The 21,303-nt window shown below is 44.5% G+C and overlaps 1 protein-coding gene across 1 annotated transcript in view; it reads right to left on the reverse strand.

Moving 5' to 3' along the window:
* Nucleotides 1-21,303, reverse strand: part of hspg2 (heparan sulfate proteoglycan 2) — a 100,419-nt gene that overhangs the window by 54,854 nt on the left and 24,262 nt on the right. The window contains exons 2-6 of the mRNA XM_073470087.1: nt 14,210-14,339; nt 13,855-13,914; nt 1,580-1,689; nt 1,349-1,407; nt 211-383 (exon numbers count right to left, since the gene is read on the reverse strand). Of these exons, the coding sequence (XP_073326188.1) occupies nt 211-383; nt 1,349-1,407; nt 1,580-1,689; nt 13,855-13,914; nt 14,210-14,339 (532 nt within the window). The remainder of the gene's footprint in view (nt 1-210; nt 384-1,348; nt 1,408-1,579; nt 1,690-13,854; nt 13,915-14,209; nt 14,340-21,303) is intronic.

The raw sequence follows: 21,303 nt of genomic DNA on the forward strand, positions 1-21,303 counted from the left end.
CTCTACAGTCAGCTCAGTCGCCATGCAGCACACATGGCACAGTACAAACCTGGCGCTGCTATAGGCTCCACTTGAGGCTGAGGGTGAACTAGAAACCAAAGGGAAATGTTAAGGACACCGCCGCCTGCTCTCGCGAACCTCTTCTTGATCAAAAGAGTCGGTCACATCACGGCTGTGATAAGCGGCGTTTCCCTTTTGTTGACATCTTACCTTCACCGAGCCGTCTGAACTGGAAGCCCTCGACTGATGTGACGTAGGAAGCGATGGCTCCCTCCTTCACCACATTGTACAGCACGCTGCGGATCTGCTCATCGTTGGTGTTGTAGTCAGAACCCACGTCCAACTCCACGAATACGTCCACGCCATCCTCTCTGATCATCTTCCTGCAAAAAGCAAGAAAGGCCTGGTGAGGAGACAGTCTGTAATCGTTGGGGGGAAAATGATCAATTCTTGGTTGCATTGCAATTCTCTCTTGAAAGATTATGAAGAGTCAAAGAAAAGTAAAAAATCTCAAATTTAATACCCAATTCTTGACATCATGATCACCTATAACAATTTTGCAAGACCGAGCTGTACGTTCCTGAGTTAAAGCGAACATGTACGTCTGTGTTAATGTTCTAAGCCAGGCAAGCTCTTGAGTGTTGGTGAGAATGGTTGACCATGAGCAACCACAGACAGATATAATCCGACTGGCACCCTGGCTTAAAAACTAGCATATGGAGGTTTTTTGGCTTTTATGAAGTTGAGGTGACGAAGAACCTGGACAAGTTGTGTCCAACTAAGATTATTACGGATCATTACAAAAAGACTATGGTTTAAAGTAGTCTCACAATCCTTCATAGAAACAAAAAATCCTGATGCATCCAAATGCATCATTAATTGTTGGAACACGCGGTTACATTATGGCTCGGTGAGCTACATTGTCGCCAATTCGCTGTTGAATGTTGAGGCCAGCTCATCTTTGATTTGCAGCGGGTCATGCTCATGTCGAACATCAGTTTGTGGCTTTATATCGTCAGCTTCCATTCAAAGTGACGTGTGGCCTGATCCTCAGTCACAGGTAGTCTCAACACACCATCAGAGTCCGTAGTATGCACTTCAGAAGGTTAAACAGGAAAGCTATTTTGAGGTAAGGTTCCTCTTTGGATGTTCCTTGGAGAAATTAGTCACCGCTGACGAATTTCTGACTGCAGGCCGACACTGTTGGCCTTGAGCAGTGTGGAAAAAGGAAAAGAAATATCACCTGGCCAGAGTGAGACAACCAGGCAGCAGCAGCAGCAGCACACACAGCTGCAGGATTTCTACTTTGAGTGTCACAGGGCTTGATTTAAAGGATTTGGGTTCTTACTTAATGAGGACCACGCTGACTGTCTGGACACCTGGAATCCTGTTGTAGTCCGACTCCAGCTGTGGAGGAAAAAACCAGACTAGGTTAAGTTCAAATAAACAAGCCTGGGCTTTTTTTTCAGATATAAGGTCACACATAGTTGAATATTAAAGTCATAGATTACACGCCTGAACCTTAAAAGGCAGTCTTAGAGTACTGTACATGATTTTATCTTCTGAGAACAAGACATACCGTGTCCACAACTGCTTCGGAGATCTCATTAAAGGCGGGTGAGAAGATGTCCTCGAGCTCGGGGCCGTAGACCAGGGAGTCAGTGAAGTTGACGAGAGCTCTGTAATAAACTATAAACACAGAGAGGCGAGGGGGAATCTGTCAGATAAACCACACAATAACAGACAGAGACCACAGGCTCAGCATTAATATCCATCTGCTGCCGGGTTTAGATATCATAAGCCAGATTCAAGCTGGTAAGTTTATGAAAGAGACAATGTGATACGGGATACTGTTTAGGAATGATTTCCCTGAGGAGAGTCTTCGGTTAAATGTTTCAGAAAGTAAAAACTGGAAAGCATGACTGTGGCTTAAATCAGAGCCACATACAAATTATGGCGTCTATTTCCATATCTCAATTGTGGTCGGGTGTGTGCTGAAACAGACCGCTGCCACACATAGACTCTAACGAGACACACGCTCTCGCCCCCACACACGCAAATATAACCATGAAATTACAATATCAAGGCTCGTCTTCCTCTCTGTACGCGTCATGGACATGTAGACACAAATCCGACATACTTACAAACAGCGGCGGACGGACGCTGATAAAGCCCCCTTTGATGTAAAGACTGAAGTGAGTTCACTCTCTGAAACTCAATCAACGCAAACATTCAAATACACAGGCTGGATATCAGCCGCGGCAGCAGGGCCGCGGGTTTTGCATCAGACATCCTGATTGAGCGTTGATGATATCAGAGAGTTGGAAGGCGAGTGGGAGTTTGAGTCATCGTCACTACTGTGCCAGCGGCTGCAGAGGAAGATGAAGAAAATCCTCTGTGATTGACTCTGTGGAAGGGGGGCCGCAAACTTCCCTCCACATGTACAAAGTCAAACACATTAGGTAGCAGAGCAGCGGAGGGGGCTGAGCAGGGGTTTATCAATGGTCTACAGAGAGACGTCAGACGTTAACTGGTCTGACTGGTCATTAAACATGTAGGTCAACTGGTGGAATGTAAGGCTGGGTTTTCCCCTACCGTTGTTTTGGGCACCAACCATCATGATGACTTTCCTCAGATCTAATGGTTGTAGTTAGTGCCCAGTGGATGTCTTTAACATGTTTTATCATTGAGATCTGTGTGTAGTTTATTAATCAGCTCTAGCTCTTCCAATATTTTGTACACAGATATAATAATGGTCCACAAATATTACGAAATTGCATTTTTTAATCGTAAAAAGACAAAAAAAAGATCTTGGGCGAGGAGCACAAATCCCCCGCCAAATATGCGCACGTGCCACATCTTCCACAAACCAAGGGCAAACACTGTGTAACACACTCTGTGGTCAGGCATGAATCATACAGTAGCTGCAATTAGTTCCCTTTGTTGTAACTTGCTTGGAGTGCCAGGTGAAATGGGGTTATTCCATCAGCACAGTCATGGTTTTTCCAACTGAGACACCAAACCTCAGAAGCAGCTGGTTGGTTTTTACATTTATTGTAGGGCTGCAACTGACAATTATTTTCATTGTTGATTAATCTGCCACTAATTTATCAAAGTTTTTAGGCTTTATATTGTCAGAAAATGGTGAAAAATGATGATCATAGTTTCCCAACGCCCGAGATGACGTCCTCAAATGTCTTGTTTTGTCCACAACCCAAAGATAATCACTTTACTGTCACAGAAGAGTAAAAAAAACAGAACATATTCACATTTAAGAAGCTGGAATCAGAGTTTTGACTTCTTTTCCTGAAAAGATTACTTAGATTATCTAAGTAGTTGCTCATTAATTTATTTGTTGACAACTGATACATTAATTCATTGGGATGATAATGTCAGATTAGGGGCAATTAGAGCTGCAACGATCGGTCGATTGACAGAAAGATGATTTCTGGCCTTCCGCGTGTGGAAATTTCCTGCTTTCCTCTGTTTTATATTGAACTGATTGGATTTGGGTTTTGGATTTACAACGGGATATTGAGGATCTTGGACAGGAGAGACTGGGGTGGACATTTTTCAGTGATTTTTGTCATTTTGGGGACCAAATGACTGAACGATTAAGTTGGAGAATGTTTGCCAGAGTGATTAATGTTGAAGACAATCGGTAGCTACAACCCCAGCGGTCACTGGAAAACTTCTTGGCATCGTCACCGTTATGTTTGTTATGTCTTGTGGATTGTTGCTGTGAAACAAGAGCTCTTAGCTATTGTGTCAACTGCTCAAGTGTCCTTGATGAAGGCAGCGAACCCAAAAAGCTGCTACACTGTGCTCGACCTTGTCCCCTAATCTCTCCGAGGAAACACAGGGAGGCAAAGTTACATTTCTTTTCCTTATTCTCATCTTCTCTTCTTGCAGCACTCATATGGCCCCTGCATACACACACCCCACCCATCTGCCACATTTGTGGGTTAGGACAGGACACGAATCATGATGTCATGATGATTTATTTATATGCAACCAGTGAGACTTACTCCTCCTCTTGTATATCAAGGCCATTCTCAACTGCACATCTCAAAGTTTGGCATTTCATAGGATTAACTGTTTCCTAAGTTGTGTTGACTTTTGAGCTTTATGGTTCTTATATCCAATTCTTCCACAGAACAATGCCAAGAAGATTAACTCAGCTAATCAATTTTCCCACTCCAGTTATAGATTTCTGAAACACTGTCCAGCTCTTTATATAACTACCTGTGTAAAACATCTCGATTAGCTATATGAATAACTTATTACAAACAAAAAATGTTAGCACTATTATTATTATAATTCCAATGTCACAGGCTTAGCTTGTGAAACTTAAAATAGCCCAGGCCCGCAGGGTGCCCCGTTCTCACACTCCTGCCAACGCTTTGTTAGGACGGGCCTGCCAGCCTCCGATTTCAGACTGGCAGTGTGAGTTTAGGGAGGAAGTCAATATTTGTACTGTTTCTTGCAGTCAGATGCAACTTGCCATGCCAAAAGCAAAGAGTCGTGTTCTAAGTCGGCATCTGCTGAGCCTCTAGTCGCAAACATACATGCCCAAATATGTGCAAAACAAGAAATGTGCACACATACAGTGTGCAGAGAAAGAGCCAACACTCTTCATGTATATGGTTTCCTCCCTTTCCCTTCTGCTTTGATAATTACATATCAGCAGACATGTGGACACTGACAGCAGATATTAATCATGCTTACCAGGAGCTGCTTAATTAAAAGTGTTAGATTTTCTGTCTCACACTCAGGCTGTGTGTGTGTTGGAGGCCTGTGGGGAGCCTTACTGCTTTTTTTCTCCACTGCCTGAGCTTTGGCTGGTAAACATCTGTCCTCTCAAAACACTGCTAAATTCTCTTTCCTTACACACAGCGTTGGCACTTCAAGACATCCCATTCGCGGTGAGGAAAGGCCTCATTTATGAAAAAGTAAACTGAGCGCTGCCTATGAAAACACACAGCGAGGGGGTTGAACATGTAACGACAAAACTGCAGGGTTTAGTGCAGCCTGGCAGGGTGCCTGCGTGCTCGCTTTGCAGATTGTTACTGTCAGACTTATAGGAATGATTGTTCGGCCTGAATGTAGAACTCAGAAGACATCAAAGTTAGTCATCAAAGCGCCTCATTTGACCCGCATATAATCTAATCACTTGAGTGGGTACTCGCCACCGGGTCAACAGCAGCTCGTAGCCCCAACTCTCTCTGAGCTCGCCGCTTTGACGTTACGGCCTGGCGAGTGTGGGACCGCCGCCGCTCAAGATCCTTTGATTAGAGTGCCGGGTTGTGCCCTGCTGCTAACGAGCGGCTCCTTTACTCCCAAGACCCATTCTCCTGTGCATCGCTCACTGTTTCCAGCAGCGGGGGGTGGGTGGGTGGGGGGGGGAATCCCCTCATCAAGCACGGCTACCATCAAGAGTGATGAAACTGTCAAGAGTGCAGACATGACGGGTGGGATGAAAAAAAAAAATTCCACACTCTTAATTCACAAACTTATTTCGCTATTAAAGCTGTTCAGTGGAACTGTGGCGGCTTTGTGCGCCGGGCCCCCTCTGAACACATAGAGGCCTATGCAGAAGACAAAGACTTGATTGAGCAGTGAGCCCAGCCTGGCCTTTAAAGCCAAGCCGCATTGGGTTTGACCTTCAACCCCCAAGGCAGCGCCCACGGCATCGGCCCAGCACCGAGTAGGGAGTGAGGGACAGCCAGAATGTATATGAACAAGGCCCAAACCACATACATCAAAAATCTTTAATAATACATGACTTTGGCTTTTCCCTCGTTCTTTCTCTCACCTCCATCTCTTTCTATCTCACTCTCACTGTAATATATTCATATGCCAGCTGCCTGTTTCTCAGCTTAACTCGTGTAGACAGGACCCCTGCTACTTAACCCTTTTCCTGGTGGCCTGCCAAACAACTCTGTCTCCAAGTCGACTCATTGCCCTCTGGGGAACTCTTCAGAATAACTTCTGGCTTCACTACTAAGCTTGACCTGTTGTGCTCTCCCACGGTTTGCTATGTAAGCATCAAAACCCACCATTGTGTATAAAGAAGGCACTTTTTTTACACTCATGTAGTAGTGCTTCTGCGAAACAGATGGTTCATATCATTGGGATGAGCCATCTGCATGAGGTTGAAATTACCAAAACCACTTTTCAAATTAAATCGCGGAACACATAAGTCTTGGCTGTCCACGACGATGAACGCCGTGTGTGTTTCCAACATATCTTTTACGGAGATGTTTTCAGCTGGATGTGAAAGTGTCGTCACTCGAGTGCGATGAATTACAGTATTACTCGATGGAACAACCCAATCATTTTCCACTGGCACCAGGAAACACTGAGGAGACGCCTGCAAGACACTTGGAAAAACAGACTCGCTTGGTCTTAAACACTGCATGCCCGAGCTGAGTCTTCCTTGGAATGTGATCTGAGCTTGTGTTTGGAAATGAGAGTGCATAACTGAGCGGAGCAGGTGACAGGAGAGTGAGCCAAAGACAAGATTGGAGAGAAACCGCAGCATATAAAAAGAAGAAAGAAGTGCTTGAGGACTTACTGGGGTCTGGTTCAACTGGGCTCTGTAAGTTCCTCATATGTGACGAGTTCAGCCATTGTGCTGTGGCAGGCAATGAGGGGTGAGGAGCTAGGAGCAAGCGACAGGGTGGGGAAGAGACGTGGCGCAGAGGTCGACGGGGCACAAACAGGAGCCAGAGGCCAAGGATCAAACAAGAAAAAGCGACACAAGGACCGGGGAGAAGGATCGAGTTAGCCAGGCAGGTGCAGAGAGGTTAAAGTTTCAGGAGAGTTAGAAAGGAAATGGTTGGAAGCGAGGAGAGAAAAATAGAAAGTGACATTTAGAAAAAGAGAATAAGAGTTGTCACAGAAACAGGAAATCAGGAAAAGTCAGCTTGTCAGAATTTAAATATACAACAAACAGAACACATCTTTTCAAATGTGCTGAAAGACATACGTGAGAGCAAACACAAGAAAACAGCCAAGATGTCAGCAAGACATGAAAGAAAAGCTAGGATTGTCAACATCACTTTTGTTTTAGCATCACTAAACTGTCCCCCTAATCATTACCATCCACATGCTGCGGATAGTCGTGCTCAATGAGACAATGGATCCTGTGGTTTTTTGTTTGCTAATGAGTCCAAGCAGTGTCTGTCTGGAAACACAACAAAGTCTGCTCGCATGACAGCGTCAAGGAGAATAGGTCGCAGGGCATCTCGTTAGAATTGACTCCTCTTCTTCGCCTCAACGGGACAAAGAGGATATCCTACAAACCAAACAAAACGCCTGCTGCTCCTCACGTCTCCACATCCACCCTGGGGCTTTCGAAGCGACACAGGGAGGAGCTGCTTCCTGTTTTCCCTCCGAAATGGAAAGAACTGAGCACCATTATAACCACTTTTGCTACCAAAAAGTTGAGCCCTCTGCACTGGCACGGGCAACAATGACCATGTTCTGTTTTGTGGTGACTCATTCATTCTTCCGCTGCGTTTGGATGCAGTCACGCCGGGGGGCATGATCCAAAATGTCAACTGAGGAGGCCTCTCGGTCACTTGGAAACACTAGCAGGTTTTGATACGAGCTCACAAAGTATCTATTCACTGTCTTTCAGTAGAAAAGACCATGATCTCTTTTAGATAAATACATATTTGGATTTTTGTGTTTCTTCTTTACTAGCACTTTGCCGACAAGACAATTTCATACTCCGATCCAGATTCTGTAAGAGTTCACTCCACAAACCTCTATAGACAGCAGCAAACAACAGGTCCTTCATACCCAGAGTGTGGAGGATCCAGCTGTTTTACAGCTGCACACACAAAAAACATTTGGCTTCTGATACATCAAAACTGTGGTTGTGGTGGTCTTTCAGAGGACATGGTACATTGTTTTTGCTGATTTGTGCATGACTCTCCTGCATTTTCACGTATTTCAGTGCTACATCCCCCCCCCCCCCTTCATGCAATATAATGCCTGAAATTTAATTAAATTCCTGAAATGTAACTAAATTTAATTCGTGAAGCACCGCTCCGAGTGCAGACTGGCAGGGTGGGAGCTAATGTTATCTTACAACGCACTGCTAGTGACCAGGTAAGGAAGCAGTGTTTTTTTTTTTGATTGGACGACTTGATTGATAGAATGGATGCTCACAATACATTCATGCTATCTCCATCAGATAAAAGGCCAACGGCATTGTGATAATACCAGGATTGCCATCAACGACAACTTACGGCATACGAGGGTCTTGAAAGGCTGTCCCGTCTCACAGGGAAACATTTCAACCACTACCCTTTGTAACTCTGCTCTGAGGGGCCAGAGGGCACTCGAAAACGAGGGGTAATACTGCAAAATGATCAAACAATTTAAAGTCTACAGAGTCCGGCCGGGAAACGGTTGACAGAAAACTTGCCCTACCCAAACCATCTGAGGACTCCCCCAAGAATACTGACCCAGTCTAATTAAAGCTAATGAAATATCCGCTACTTCAAAGGCTGCTGATCTGTTAGTGATCCTTGTCGGAGTCAGAACGGGAGTGAGAGCCACAGAGGGGGGTAAACGCTTCATTATTAGTCTCCACTCTTTTATGTGCAGATGAGGCCGTGATCACCGACTGAAACAAAGGAACAGACAGGAACTTCACAATTATGGACCTCTTAAGCACATGTGCTGAATGTATTATCCGACAGAAGGAAAACAGTTAAGATCCCAGGAGAGGTATTACTTGATAAGGATAGTCTCTAGTGTTCAACAAGGAAGCCGCTGATCAAGTCAAACAACTGAATACCCTGCCAGTAATCACAAGGTCTAAATCGGTATCTGTTTTGTAACACAACATCCCATTTTTATTTCTTATGATTGAAGCTTGTTCTCTTCTGTTGCGGCATCAAAATAAACAGCTGTATTAGTTACAGTGCCCCTGATACTGCCGTGAGGAAAAAGAGGTCGTCCAAACAGCCTTTCAACGAAACCCTCAACATCTCTTTCCTAAAGAGGAGCGGCATAAGCCAGTTCTCCAAGGCAACACGTTTGTTTTTGGTACAACAGAGTGTAGCATCATGGGGCTCTGAGCAGCAATGAGGCTTCAAGTCAGCGACGAGGACTTATCAGCAGTAGTCTTCCAGAACAACGCCCGCCCTGAGTGCTTTGTACACGGTCGCATTGACAGCTAACTGTTTGAAAATGAGGCTTTTTAACAGCACAGGCTTTGTGTTTTGTCTGCCTCGTCCGCAAAAGTGTGGGAGTGAGCCATCCGATTATAACGTGAGGAAAGTTTTCTCCTGTCCTCCAGGGTCAGTGTGTGTGTGTGTGTGTGTGTGACCACCTTGAGGGCCCCCAGCAGTGCAACAACAAAGACCTCCCCAAAATAACTGCAGCTGCCAGCACCCGTCCCCCTGCGTAACTACCCAAGAGTGTGTGACGCACAGGGACACAGACACACACACAGGCAGTGCAATTGAAACACACACGTCTCACAAACGGCCCATGAAAAACTGCAGAAACACTGAGTGGGTGGCCTGACCTGGCCGCAGCCTGCCCATGCCCAGGCCAAACTGACAGACAGGCTACATTACCCTGATCTATTGTCCACTTAGGCTGCAACATCTGTTCTCCTCTAGAGATAAGAAGAATATGAACCTGGATTGTGTTTTTCCAGCAGTCACCCACTGGCAATTGATGCAATTGAACCAGTTGAGGCAAGAATGTAGCGACCTGTCTGTGAGTCATCCTGGTGGATCAAGGACAGCCTGACCCTCAAGTTGAAGACACAGAACTTATCTCTCTGCTCGTCCCTCTGCGAATCGACTGAGAAACTCCAAACTAGACGTTTAATCTCAGATCAACATGTCACAGAGTGAATTAAAGTTTATTTGACGAGATGCAGTTCAGTTGTACTCTCGGCTACATTGAGTCCAGTTTGGGTTCTGACCACATCAGCAGTGTTTGGAGTTTAAATGATTTCTGCTCATTAAAAAGTTGCAGTTTTTTTTTTAAATCTTAAAAATCGTTCTGGTGGTCACTATTTCTGACTGCTGCATACCTGGAAAACTATCGAGCTGCAAAGGGGTTTTGTCCTACTACCTAAACTGATCCATACTGCTGATTTCTTCTGTTGTGATATGTCTAAAAAAATAACATAAAATGTGATGTTGACACACTGAAAAATTAGAAACGCACAACGCAGGGTGCCCTTTGGGGTCTTAATCGGTGACCCAAAGCGTCAGTACTTGATGACCTAGGAATAAGACTCTATCATCAACTAGTTGAAAGTAGGTATGGGACACTATGAAGAAGTGATTATCATAAAAAAAAAAAAAAATGGGTTAGGGTGAACCCTAACCCTTAAAGCGCCTAACATGGCATGAAAACATACTTGAATCACTTACTACATTTTGTAAAAAGATGAGTAAATGGTGGCTACTTCCCCATCATCCATAGTATTCCCACACATCTGACTGAACTCTTTTTTTGTTGGGGACACCATGGGCAAGCCTGAGCCTTTAGCCGTGGTGACAGGCTTAGGATTTTGGGATTACTTGTACGAAGCAGGCTGCCTCTCGTGGCTTTCAAAATAGGTCAGGAAATCAATCAACTCGTGAAGATATTCTTGATTGTCCTGATTCAGATTTATCCAATAACAGAAATTTGGATAATTATCAGATAACTGAAACCCGTTTTCTTTCAGCTAAACCCTCACTGGTCTTCCACTGGGAACCACTAGTGTAGAGATATGAATTCTCAAGCTTTCGTCCAAAATTAGCACTGGGAAATTTTTAAGCCCCAGCGGACCCTCAACAACGACCATCCCCATTACTTTTAAGTGGACATAGTAACCTTTGTTTCCTTGGTTTCTAAACAAAGTGGCTCATATCCTTGGTGTAGTGGGGCCGTCTGTAACGGAGCCTGTGGAACAAGAAAAAGCTCTCACAAATGAGATAAGCTGGATTTCGTCTCCCAGAAATCTCTTCGGGGATCTGAGTGTGTAGGTCAAGACAAAAGGTTAGAAGGACATGGGACGCAACTTCTGTATCTCCAGAGAAGAGATTGCAGACTCTGATTAGGGGAGATAGAAGGACAACAATGGACAAAAGAGGTTCAAAATAGCCTCATCTCAACAGCAGATTAGCCACCAGATGTTTTTTCGCAGCCTCAGCGTGCAGGGCTGAGACATCAGGAAATGTGAATTCCTTCACCATCGGCAAACTGTAACACAACAGGATACAAGCCATAATGGGGGCAACCGTGCCACCTATGTCTCCCACTTTAAAGTAATGGAGGGGGAAGGAAGGACAGAGGCTTGGCTGAACCGTCTGGACAGCCGACAGGACAGAGACACTCAGAAAAGTATTCGGCATTCAGCACAGGAAACCAAATTTCCTTCCTATCGCTGTCCTGCTCAGATCTATGTGTGGAAATAGACTACCTCCTCCAATCACAGACCACGATCACACAGAGCAGAATGCAAATGTCCAGCCACCTCTGAGATAAAGACAATATATAAAAGAAAGTTCTGCATAATCTCAGCCTCCTATTTAATTGCCACATTAAAGCAGCGCTGACCTTTATGTGGTTAGAAAAGCCGGGAAGTTTATGGAAACAGAAGCAATAAACCAAAGTAATGAGGAATGTTTGTAGGCTCATGTCGCACCACAAAATGTGAGAACATTTACAGAAAATATTTTTCCCACCCTGCTGCTGCAAACGAAGCACAAACTGGCTTTGTTTTCTAAGGACTTTTTGGACATTTGCATCTGCAAAATAGACTGACTGAGCACCACAGTGATCTACAGGAAAAAAAACACTTTGAAACAACCTCAACTTTGCCCACAGGAGGCAGAAATAAAACATCCAACTACCAAAATGATCTAATAAGCTGTGTTTACAAGAAAAAAATACACTTTCTTACAACTGTGCCTTTTTGTCGATAATAACTTAATAACATATTTCAGTTAAAGTCGACTCCACCTTCAGTTAAGCCTCATTAATCCGTCACAATCACATGCTGTCAGCGCCACACACATTAACATCAACTGTGTTAAAAGCTCTTCTGGCTACTTTGACTTCCCAAAATTCAGCGAGGCCTCGCAGCAGAGCTATTTCTGTGAGCGGGGCACATGATGCTATGTGGCGCAGCTCTGATGTCAGCTCGCAATGCTGCTACCAAAACAATTATTCTGCCATGATGTAATCGGCTGCACTGACCTGAGTGCCAGCGTCTGGCACCAAGGACAAAATAAGGAGCAGCAGCTATGAGCAGACAGTTTGTCTTTAATAAGAAGGGAAATGATGTGACCTGTCAGGATGTTAAAGTCCCCCTCCGGTCAAAAATGTGTCTCTACAGTTGAATGTTCAGGTTTGATGTATGTGCAGAGTCTGACACCAGAGGGCTGTTTTTTTACATTCATTGCTAAAAGAGTAAATCTTCTCTGTGCTCACTGAAAATCAGATTTTAAGAGGCGGGGCTATGAGCATGATTTGTGACATCACAATAGTGATGTGGAAACTTGAAGCCTCTAGGGCACACACACTGAGAACGGACTTTACAGTGAAGTAGGAGACATCTTGTGTCCAGCAGTTAAACGTGTAAAAAGAAAAATGTTTGCAAATTCATATATTCTGGGATTTTTAATCAGAGAGAAGGAAAAGGTGCTGTATTAATCAGACGCATGCCTTAATACATACGTGGAGGGGATCTTTAACAATAAATTGCTATGGTAAGGATAGGTATAACAGCCAGACTGAAAATCTGCTGGCTGATATTTGAATCGATTGATACTGGCCTATCACAGATACATTGAAATTGCCGTACATGTTGTCCAATATAACTTTTTTTTAGAGATTACAATGCAGTAACAAACATCCCAGCAAAGCCGTCTGATCCCCACACCTTCAGCTCGACATGAAGCGAATGACATGATGTAAATGTGGCGACTTGACGTCCATCAACAGGTGAAATCTGATGCTGAACTATAAATCAGAACCAAGGCTGTGGACATCTAATGCAGGACTTCTGTTAACACTTGTGTCAGGCATAAATCCAGCTGTAGATGAACGTCAGCATTGCTCGCTGAGGTGAAGTAGCATGCTGACATACTGAGTGAAAAAAAATCACTTGACAGTAACTCTTAGCTGTTTTGCTGTCTGCTATAAAATGTAATGGCAACTGGCAAAAAACAAGACGAATGGAGCAAGAACAGAAGCGTAACAAGCCGCAGCAAAACCACAGGCGTGATTAAAGAGTTAGACCCTGCGTGCAAAGTTTAATATGTTATTTAAAAAATTTTCCCCCCGGTTCCTGTGCGGTGTGATATAGTGGGGTTCCTGCATGTAACTAGTGTGCAAGTCTAAAAAAAAATACAGGGAGAGGGGCTGGAAAAAGCGCATCAGTGATTGGAACGCAAAACAGAGGTTCTCCGCTGCAGCTTTTATTGTTCGTCGGGGCTTTCATGTATCTGATTGTGCTGTCACCTCAGCCGCCGGTTAAAAAAGATGAAAGAGGAGAGGAGATGTTTATGTCTCGGAGACAAAGCTGAAGCCGTGTGTTATGACCAGACGGGCAAAGCTGGCGAGGAGAAGAGGGTATAGCAGGATGTGAAGGCATCATCATTCAGGCACAGACAGAAATCCTGCACAAACACACACACACACACACACACACACACACACACACACACACACACACACACACACAGACGCTGCATGCAGCCAGTGAACTGAAGTCAGAGTCACAGATGGGGGAGCTTTACAGGGCTGAGTGATCTACCACACATAAACAAAATCTGTCACCGAGAATTGTTAGATTCACTAGATGTTCTGGTCCCTTACTTGTGCTCTCGGAGACTGGAGGCCATGGTGTGCTTCCATCATCCTCTCCACTGGGCAGATCTTTGAGGACACAAACACAAGTACAGGGATATATGGTCAATGTGCAGGTTTCAGGGCCAGAAAACAATCACATGCTTAGAACGTAAAATCTGCATGAGCGCTAAATTCCTCTTGAAAAACTGCAAGTTAGTGTTTTAATGTCGGATGAAATCATCAAAACTACGCAGCAACATTCCCTCGTTTTCGGGTGAGGGACGGGTTAACAATCCAAGGAATGCATAATGAAAAACATGTCCCATGAATCAAGGGCAGCTGTTGCTGTGGTTTGTGGTCACCAAGCCTCTATCGAGCCCACCTCCTGAAGCCTCATCGGCAGCGAAGTCCTCGTCGTCGTCTAGCAAGCTATGAGACGCCTGGACATCTTTCTCAGCCTCCAGGTCTTCTGGCAGAGGAACCTCTCCCCACACCTTGGAGGCCTGAGTCACCTGTGGCAAACACAAGAGAGATTTATAGGGGTTGAAGTCTCAGCGCAGAAAGGTTACACCCAGTGCTATACATGGACCCTGGAAGGGCGGAGGGAAAACAAAAGCAGAGACGGGAAACGGGGCATTGTGATGTGTTTACTTTTGCCATTCATTATCTCTTAGAGGCCTTCTGGAGAGTTTGCATGCAAATAAAAGTCTGTGACGCCCGTACGGACCGAGCTCATTCAGAGATTTCATTGTTTCACAGCACAAATGTCCAAAGAAATCCGACTATCTGCTGTTTATGTCTTTCTAATCTTAATGGTGGAAGCTGGCAGCAGATATTCACAGCTGACTGCAATGACCCACATATGGATACACACACAAGTCCGAGCAAACAATCACACACACACACACACACTCCACAAAACTCTGAAAGCCAGAGGGAAGCTCAGATAAGAAGGACTGGATGACACAAATCTGTTTAAGTATGCGCTAAACTCTGTCGCCCCTGGGTGAAAAACATCCAGCATACCACAGCTTGTCCTTTACGAACAGCTCTGCACTCTGGAACAGAGGAAGGAGTCGATCACGGAAACATTATGTCACAGCAGTAAAAACACCTCAGATAGATGCAGCACCTCAGAGGACGAGTTGCTCCAAAATCTGCCATCATCACGTCACTCAGCATGTTGTGTAAATGGAACGACATCAGGGGTTTAACTGAGGGATGGGAGTGAAACTGAAAACGCAGCCAGCGCCTGTCTCCGGGCCGCAGTAAGGTAAAATTTCATTCAGCGTGAGCATACACAGCTCCGAGGCTGGAACACAAACCTAAACCAACTGAAAGCAACTGTCAGGTACTGTGAGCTGACATCGGCTGCTAACTCAGGTTCATGCACTTAAAACAATCTGAAGCTTGTACTGTTTTGCCTAACCAAAGTTCTGGCAATGCAACTTTTGTTGAGACATTTTTTTACACCTTTTTTTAAAAACTGAAAGCTTTACTATAACTGCTAAGCTAACCATTGTTAGCACGCACCCTGTCTGTAGTGGGTGCACAAGCTCAGCCATGCATCTATGGTGTGAAAAACATCTTCTCTAATCAGTTTGGGATCTTTGGGCTTCCAGACACTGTATATAGCCATTTTATATATTTTTTTCCATTGTTTTTTTGGTTTTTTTTATGTTTTAAAACAAGTCCCCAGAAATACATTGTGGAAACTTCACCTGACTTTTCATCGACATTAGGGCGAGTAGACAATGTCTGAATTTTCATTTTTGGGTGAACTTATTCTTTAACCTTTTAGATTTTTGGCTTCTTTTGTAAATCTACATCCATGCTAACAACACCGTGAGGCTTTAGTTAGTCAAAGCATTACTTGATGACATAAATGCTAATATCAGCATGCTAACATGCTCACAATGACATTTTTAATATGCTCATATATTGAAGGTATAATGTTCACTGTGTTCTTAGTTTTTGCATGCTAACATTTGCTATTTAGCACTGAACACAAAGTACAGCTGAGACTGACGGAAATATCATTAGGTTTGAAGTACAAATTAAAATTTTAACCTGATAATGGCACAAAATTAATCATTAAAATTATTAATATTCACAAAATTCTAAATCATGTGAGGGACATGAATGTCTGTGACAAGGTTCATGGAAATCCATCAAGCAGATGTTGAGACATTTTACTTAAAAAACACAAATATCAACCTCATGTTGGTACTAAAAGCAAAGACGGGATCACCAATTTCATCAGGATTCATCTTGTTGGGACCATCACTAGTTATACAAAATTCCCAATCAACCCAAGAAAATATTCCTCGGGGTTCCAAGATTGCACCAAAATTCTGGTACTGTACCAGAAGTAGTCAAAACAAAATCATGCCTATTGCTACTCAGCACATCTCAGAGTAAAATGCATTAAATTGTTTTCCACATTTCCTTTTAACTTCACAACACTTTCATTAAATTATTAGCAGTCCCCGACAAAACCGCTTAAAAGGCAGAACTTCCTCTTCTCTCGTACACCTGACAATACACATTCTCAATGCGGAGACACAAAGCTTAGCCAGCCACTCTCATATCTGATCATCTTGATAAAGTTCAGTGTGCCAGCCCGACTGGAGCACGGTGACGGTGTGGGTCTATTATCTCTGCTCTCACCATCTCAGCATCCAGACTGCCCAGACTCCGGCTATAAGTTTAGATACGACTCTGGCAGGATGCCATCCCTGGCATTTCCAGTTGGCATGGCCCGCCAGTTCGTATTTCCACCCAACTCTGTCATGGTAGTTTTCCCATTTAAATGGTTCCAGCTAATAAATAACTCGATCTATCCCCCCAAATCCTCTCTCCCCTGACTGAACACCCTTACAACAACAATCCCGGGACATTTTCAAAAGGAAACTGCTGACTAACCAAATTCTTTTCAGTGGTGCCGACCAGCCAACCATTGGTGTGATCATCTCCTGCTTCCCACTCCCTTGGGATGGGGGTATCATCTGGACACGCTGGATGCCATCTGGCCAAAAAACCACCACAAACTTACAGAGGAGCCGTTGACGGACAAGTCCATATTTGCACCTGGACTTAAAGCTAACGTGTTAAGCTACCCTTGTTTGCGAACGCCGATTCGCCCTCATCTTAGGGAGAGTTGGGAACTACATATTTGCTTTCTCACTCTGCTACTGCATTCTAGTTGAAAAGCTGCTGCGACCTTTACTCTCAGTCTAGGCGTTGAGACACGTCTGTGGTGTTAAAAGTTATCTCTCCCTCGAGATAAAGGTCTTGACCGACTCTGTAATTCTTTGAACTCCACCCCACCCAGAGGACAACAGCCTCAGCAGCTCTCCTCGCTCTAGTAACTTGTTGCAATTTCCACTGGCACATATGGCAACCAGGTACACGCTTGAAAAACAAAGGAGGGCAGGCACATACACATAAATATTGTGCACGGACGAGCACACGCATTCCAGCCAAAAGGAATTCCACTGTTTACTTATGAGTTAGCCTGCTCACAATGAACAATGTTTGCCTTGCGAGACAAAGTAGTAGTAGCTCTATAAAACGGGATCAACAGAATCAGTGGGTAATGAGTGACAGGTGACACTATACAGAAGCCTGTGGATGGCCCTCAAGTTTGCCCAGCTGTTGTTTAAGAGGGCCAAAAGTAACAACTGCAGTTCGGGTCCATGAAGAATTAATTAGCGATGGGACAGAAGCAGCACATCCTGGAAAAAGATTGGTCGAACTGGAAATAACTCAACCGAGATCCTTTAAAGAGGCTGCAACCATCAGTTGTCTATAAATCCTGCAGCTGGAAACGAGATGTCGTCTCGACCACCTAACCGAGCTCCTCAACGTGCACATTTACACTGCGGGCTCACTTATTTCATTTCACAGTCACTGGTCATTAACAGCCAGTCAGATTTTCACGCGTCTTTGTTTCCTGAAAGGGATAAGAAACCGATAACAGCCATTCAAAGCCTCCCGATTCTCCACAGCGTTTATTTTGTAAGACCAGAAGAACAAATGTCTCATAATCGCCATGAGAATGGCTCCGTTGTCCATTTCTCTTGTTATCTGACTTGGTGGGAAAAACTAAGCTGAGTTCAACGTTTTATCATAAAGTTTTAAGCAGCACAGCATTGATACTGAGATAAAGGTGCAGTAACTAATGTGGCATTCACTTTTCCATATTAACCACCGCCGCTGCTGCACTCTAATGGGGCTTTTCCATACACGTGCTGGCTCGGCTTGACTCAGGCCTACCTGCTTGAAGGTGTGTCTTTAACCGATGACGCGCTCGTCTTGAATAGTTGTCAACCAAACAGCTGTAAACACTCTCCCCCTCCGCAGTAGAATAGCCGCTAACAAAGCCCCATGAATCGGTGATAAACACATTAAACTTCCTATAAATTCTTGGCAATAAAAGTTGCCCACTATTTTGTTTTTTTAAAAGGTTTCACGATGAAGCAGCAAAATCAGGAAATGGTGTGTTTTCACCAGCAGTAACTTTACACGACTCCTCATCCGCTGAAAGTGAACATGATGAAACAGTAAAATAAAGCCGATGTCTGACAGTACAAACAGGTACACAGGAGAGGAACTAAACCTCAACCTGCAGAGATTCAGTCAGAAGCTGACTTTCCGTCAGTCTTGCACACCCAACACAGACTTGTTTGAAGGGTGCTTGGAGGCAGGGCAGGCGCACCCTGGCCACACTCCAAATGGGATCCATCCTGGGATCGGCTGAGTTAAACTGGTACTCAAAAAATAAATCAGCGCAGCATGATTTGACTCGCTCGGCCAAATGTGCTAATGGAAAAGCCCCATAATGCTCCCTGACTGGTGCTTGCTTTCTACCTACTGTATGTTGAGATAACATGCACACAATTGACTGACCATATTGATAAAAAAATTTCACGATTGTTCTAGCCTGTCTGTGTCATTTGGCCCAAAGCCCATTTTTTCAGACTACTTCTACATTAATCTTTTGAAAAAGGATCACAAATATATAGTTTCGAAAACTAAATAATATCCTTAAACAGCTGGGAACTGTAGTTTTTTAGCAAACATTCCTCAAACAAGAGGAAATTACATATTAATTGCCCTGGTGAATATTTGCGGCAGCAGAACAGTGCATGTGGGATCGACTCAAAATAAAGTACAGTTCCCACATTTATTGGAATGAAGAAGCATTTCCCAGTGCAACGGTGTGGTTCATTAATGTGTTTTAACAGTCGGTGAACTCAATGGACTTCTGTGGGACTGAGGAATAAGCTACATCAGGCAACACTTGATACTGAAAGTTAATGAAACCAAGTGAACTTAAGGTGAGTTTAAAGACTGGCGTGTGGCCAGTAGGGCTGCAACTAACGATTATTTTCATTATTAGTCAATAAAATGTCAAAGTGACGTCTTGAAATTGATTCTTTGCTCCAACCAGCAGTCCAAAACCTCCAAAGACTCTTCGTTTACCATAACAAATGACAAAGAAAGGCAGAAATTGTACATTTAAGAAACCAGAACCAGCTAAGGTTTGAGATTTATGCTTGAAAAATAGATTTTTTTTTTCAATTGAGGTACTGATAACCAACTAATTCCTGCAGCTTTAAAGGCCAGCAGGACTATAAAGCACACCTGATTTGCAGGTGATGGAACCAAACATCCAAAACCACTGGAATGGTCTCTCAAACATATATAAAAATGAAAGTGACCAGAAAACACACGCCCACGCTCTCATGCACCAGATGCACGAATAGTTAGACATTATCAAACACCCCCACTCCAGCATTCCCACCCTGGTTACATCTATGTGACAGCCAGAGCCTGTCAGAAGGCAGTGTGAGAAGAATTCTTCGGGGGGCTCGATTCGCCCACTCTGCTAATAAACCCACTGCCGCAGCTGCAGGACGATCTGTGAGAAACATCTCAAAGGCATAACCGATGTGTTACAGACAAAGAGAAGCTGGGCCGAGCTCACACCGGACAAGAGTCTCTCAGGAGGGACGTTCGCTCGTGTAAAATATGTAATGCTGTTTTTCTGATGACGGCGGCGAAAGGTTTTAGCATTTAAAGCATCGCCTGAGCTCACACGACTTATCTGCTTTAGTTCCCACCAGAGCGTGTGATAGGCAAACATAGAAAGATGAAAGCTGAAAAAAAAAGGCGGCGGCGCACCATACTGCTCATTCCAATCAGTCGATTCAGTTGTGACCTTTCAAGCAAGCAGCACACGGGCACTCGAGGAAAAAACCTTCACAAGATGAATCCCTGACCTCCTTGACCCCCCCCCCCCCCCCCCCCATCCCTGCTATGCTCTCTTTTACTCGCTCCCTCTTAAAGACCAACAATATCTGCTTAGACTTGAAGCAGCAGCATGTACTAAACAGGAATGGAATGTAAACTGCAGAGGGGCAATAAGTGGATGAAAGCTTGACACGTACTCTTCTCTTTAGGTAGAGTAGGCTGAAAAAAACAGAAGGAGCTCGCCATTGCACTACCAGGCACCAACAAGGACCGAGCTAGCAGAGCCCCAGCACTCCCTTAACTTGACCCGGCTGCTATCTGTGGAGTAGGTGCAGGAGTGTCGGCAGGGGTTGCATTAAATCAAGTCCATTACAGCACCTTGATAATGCTAAAAATGAATTATGTGTGCACACGTACACACAGAGATTTGGATGCCAAAGGCGTAGGAAGTTTCTGAGGGAGAGTAAAGATTCCCCTTGTCAAGATAATGCCGACTCTTAACTGATACCACAACCTGATTTACAGCTGAAAAACACATAAGGTGGATGTGTTGTGAGAGGGTGCTGAAAGAGAAGGAGGAAAAAGGATAATCCCAGGAGAAATGTTCCTTTTTCATACAGGTACAGGAGACGCAGACGTCTGAGATTTTTCACAACAAAACCGTGTCAACAGGCCAGCTTTGTGTATGTTTGTGTGAGAGAGACAGAGCCTCCTATGTGGTTAACCCTTGCTTGAGGTGACAAACTGCCACGTCTGACACTAAAACCTCCGCCTGGGCCCCCCGCTGCATAAAGGGCCCCGATGAGTGAGGCTCTTCTGCTCTCTGCAGCTCTTTGACATTTCCACAGGGGTTTAATCCAAATTGATGGGTCGGGGAGGAAGTGGAAGGAGGCTCTCCATTCAGCGGACAAACACTCTTTGACAACATGCGTGGATTGTCTCCTCAGAGTGTTCCATGACGAATACTGTGGGTGCAACAAACATGTCAGACTTTCTCGGAAAAAAAGGGGACGCGCATAGAGGAGGGCGGGAGGAGTGAAAAAGTGAAGGATAAGTTCGCATTTCTGAGCGCATGCTTGGAGTGCCTGCCTCACCATCTTCCCCCAGGTCATTCATTCCCTCTCCCACGGAACGGCCATGCCATGCATTTTGCAATTAGATTGGTCTCCCACTGGAAATAGGCGCTGGCAGCCGCACTTTCTTGACACGCATGATGCC

This window comes from Pagrus major, chromosome 7, assembly GCF_040436345.1.
Source record: "Pagrus major chromosome 7, Pma_NU_1.0".
Lineage (NCBI taxonomy): Eukaryota > Metazoa > Chordata > Actinopteri > Spariformes > Sparidae > Pagrus > Pagrus major.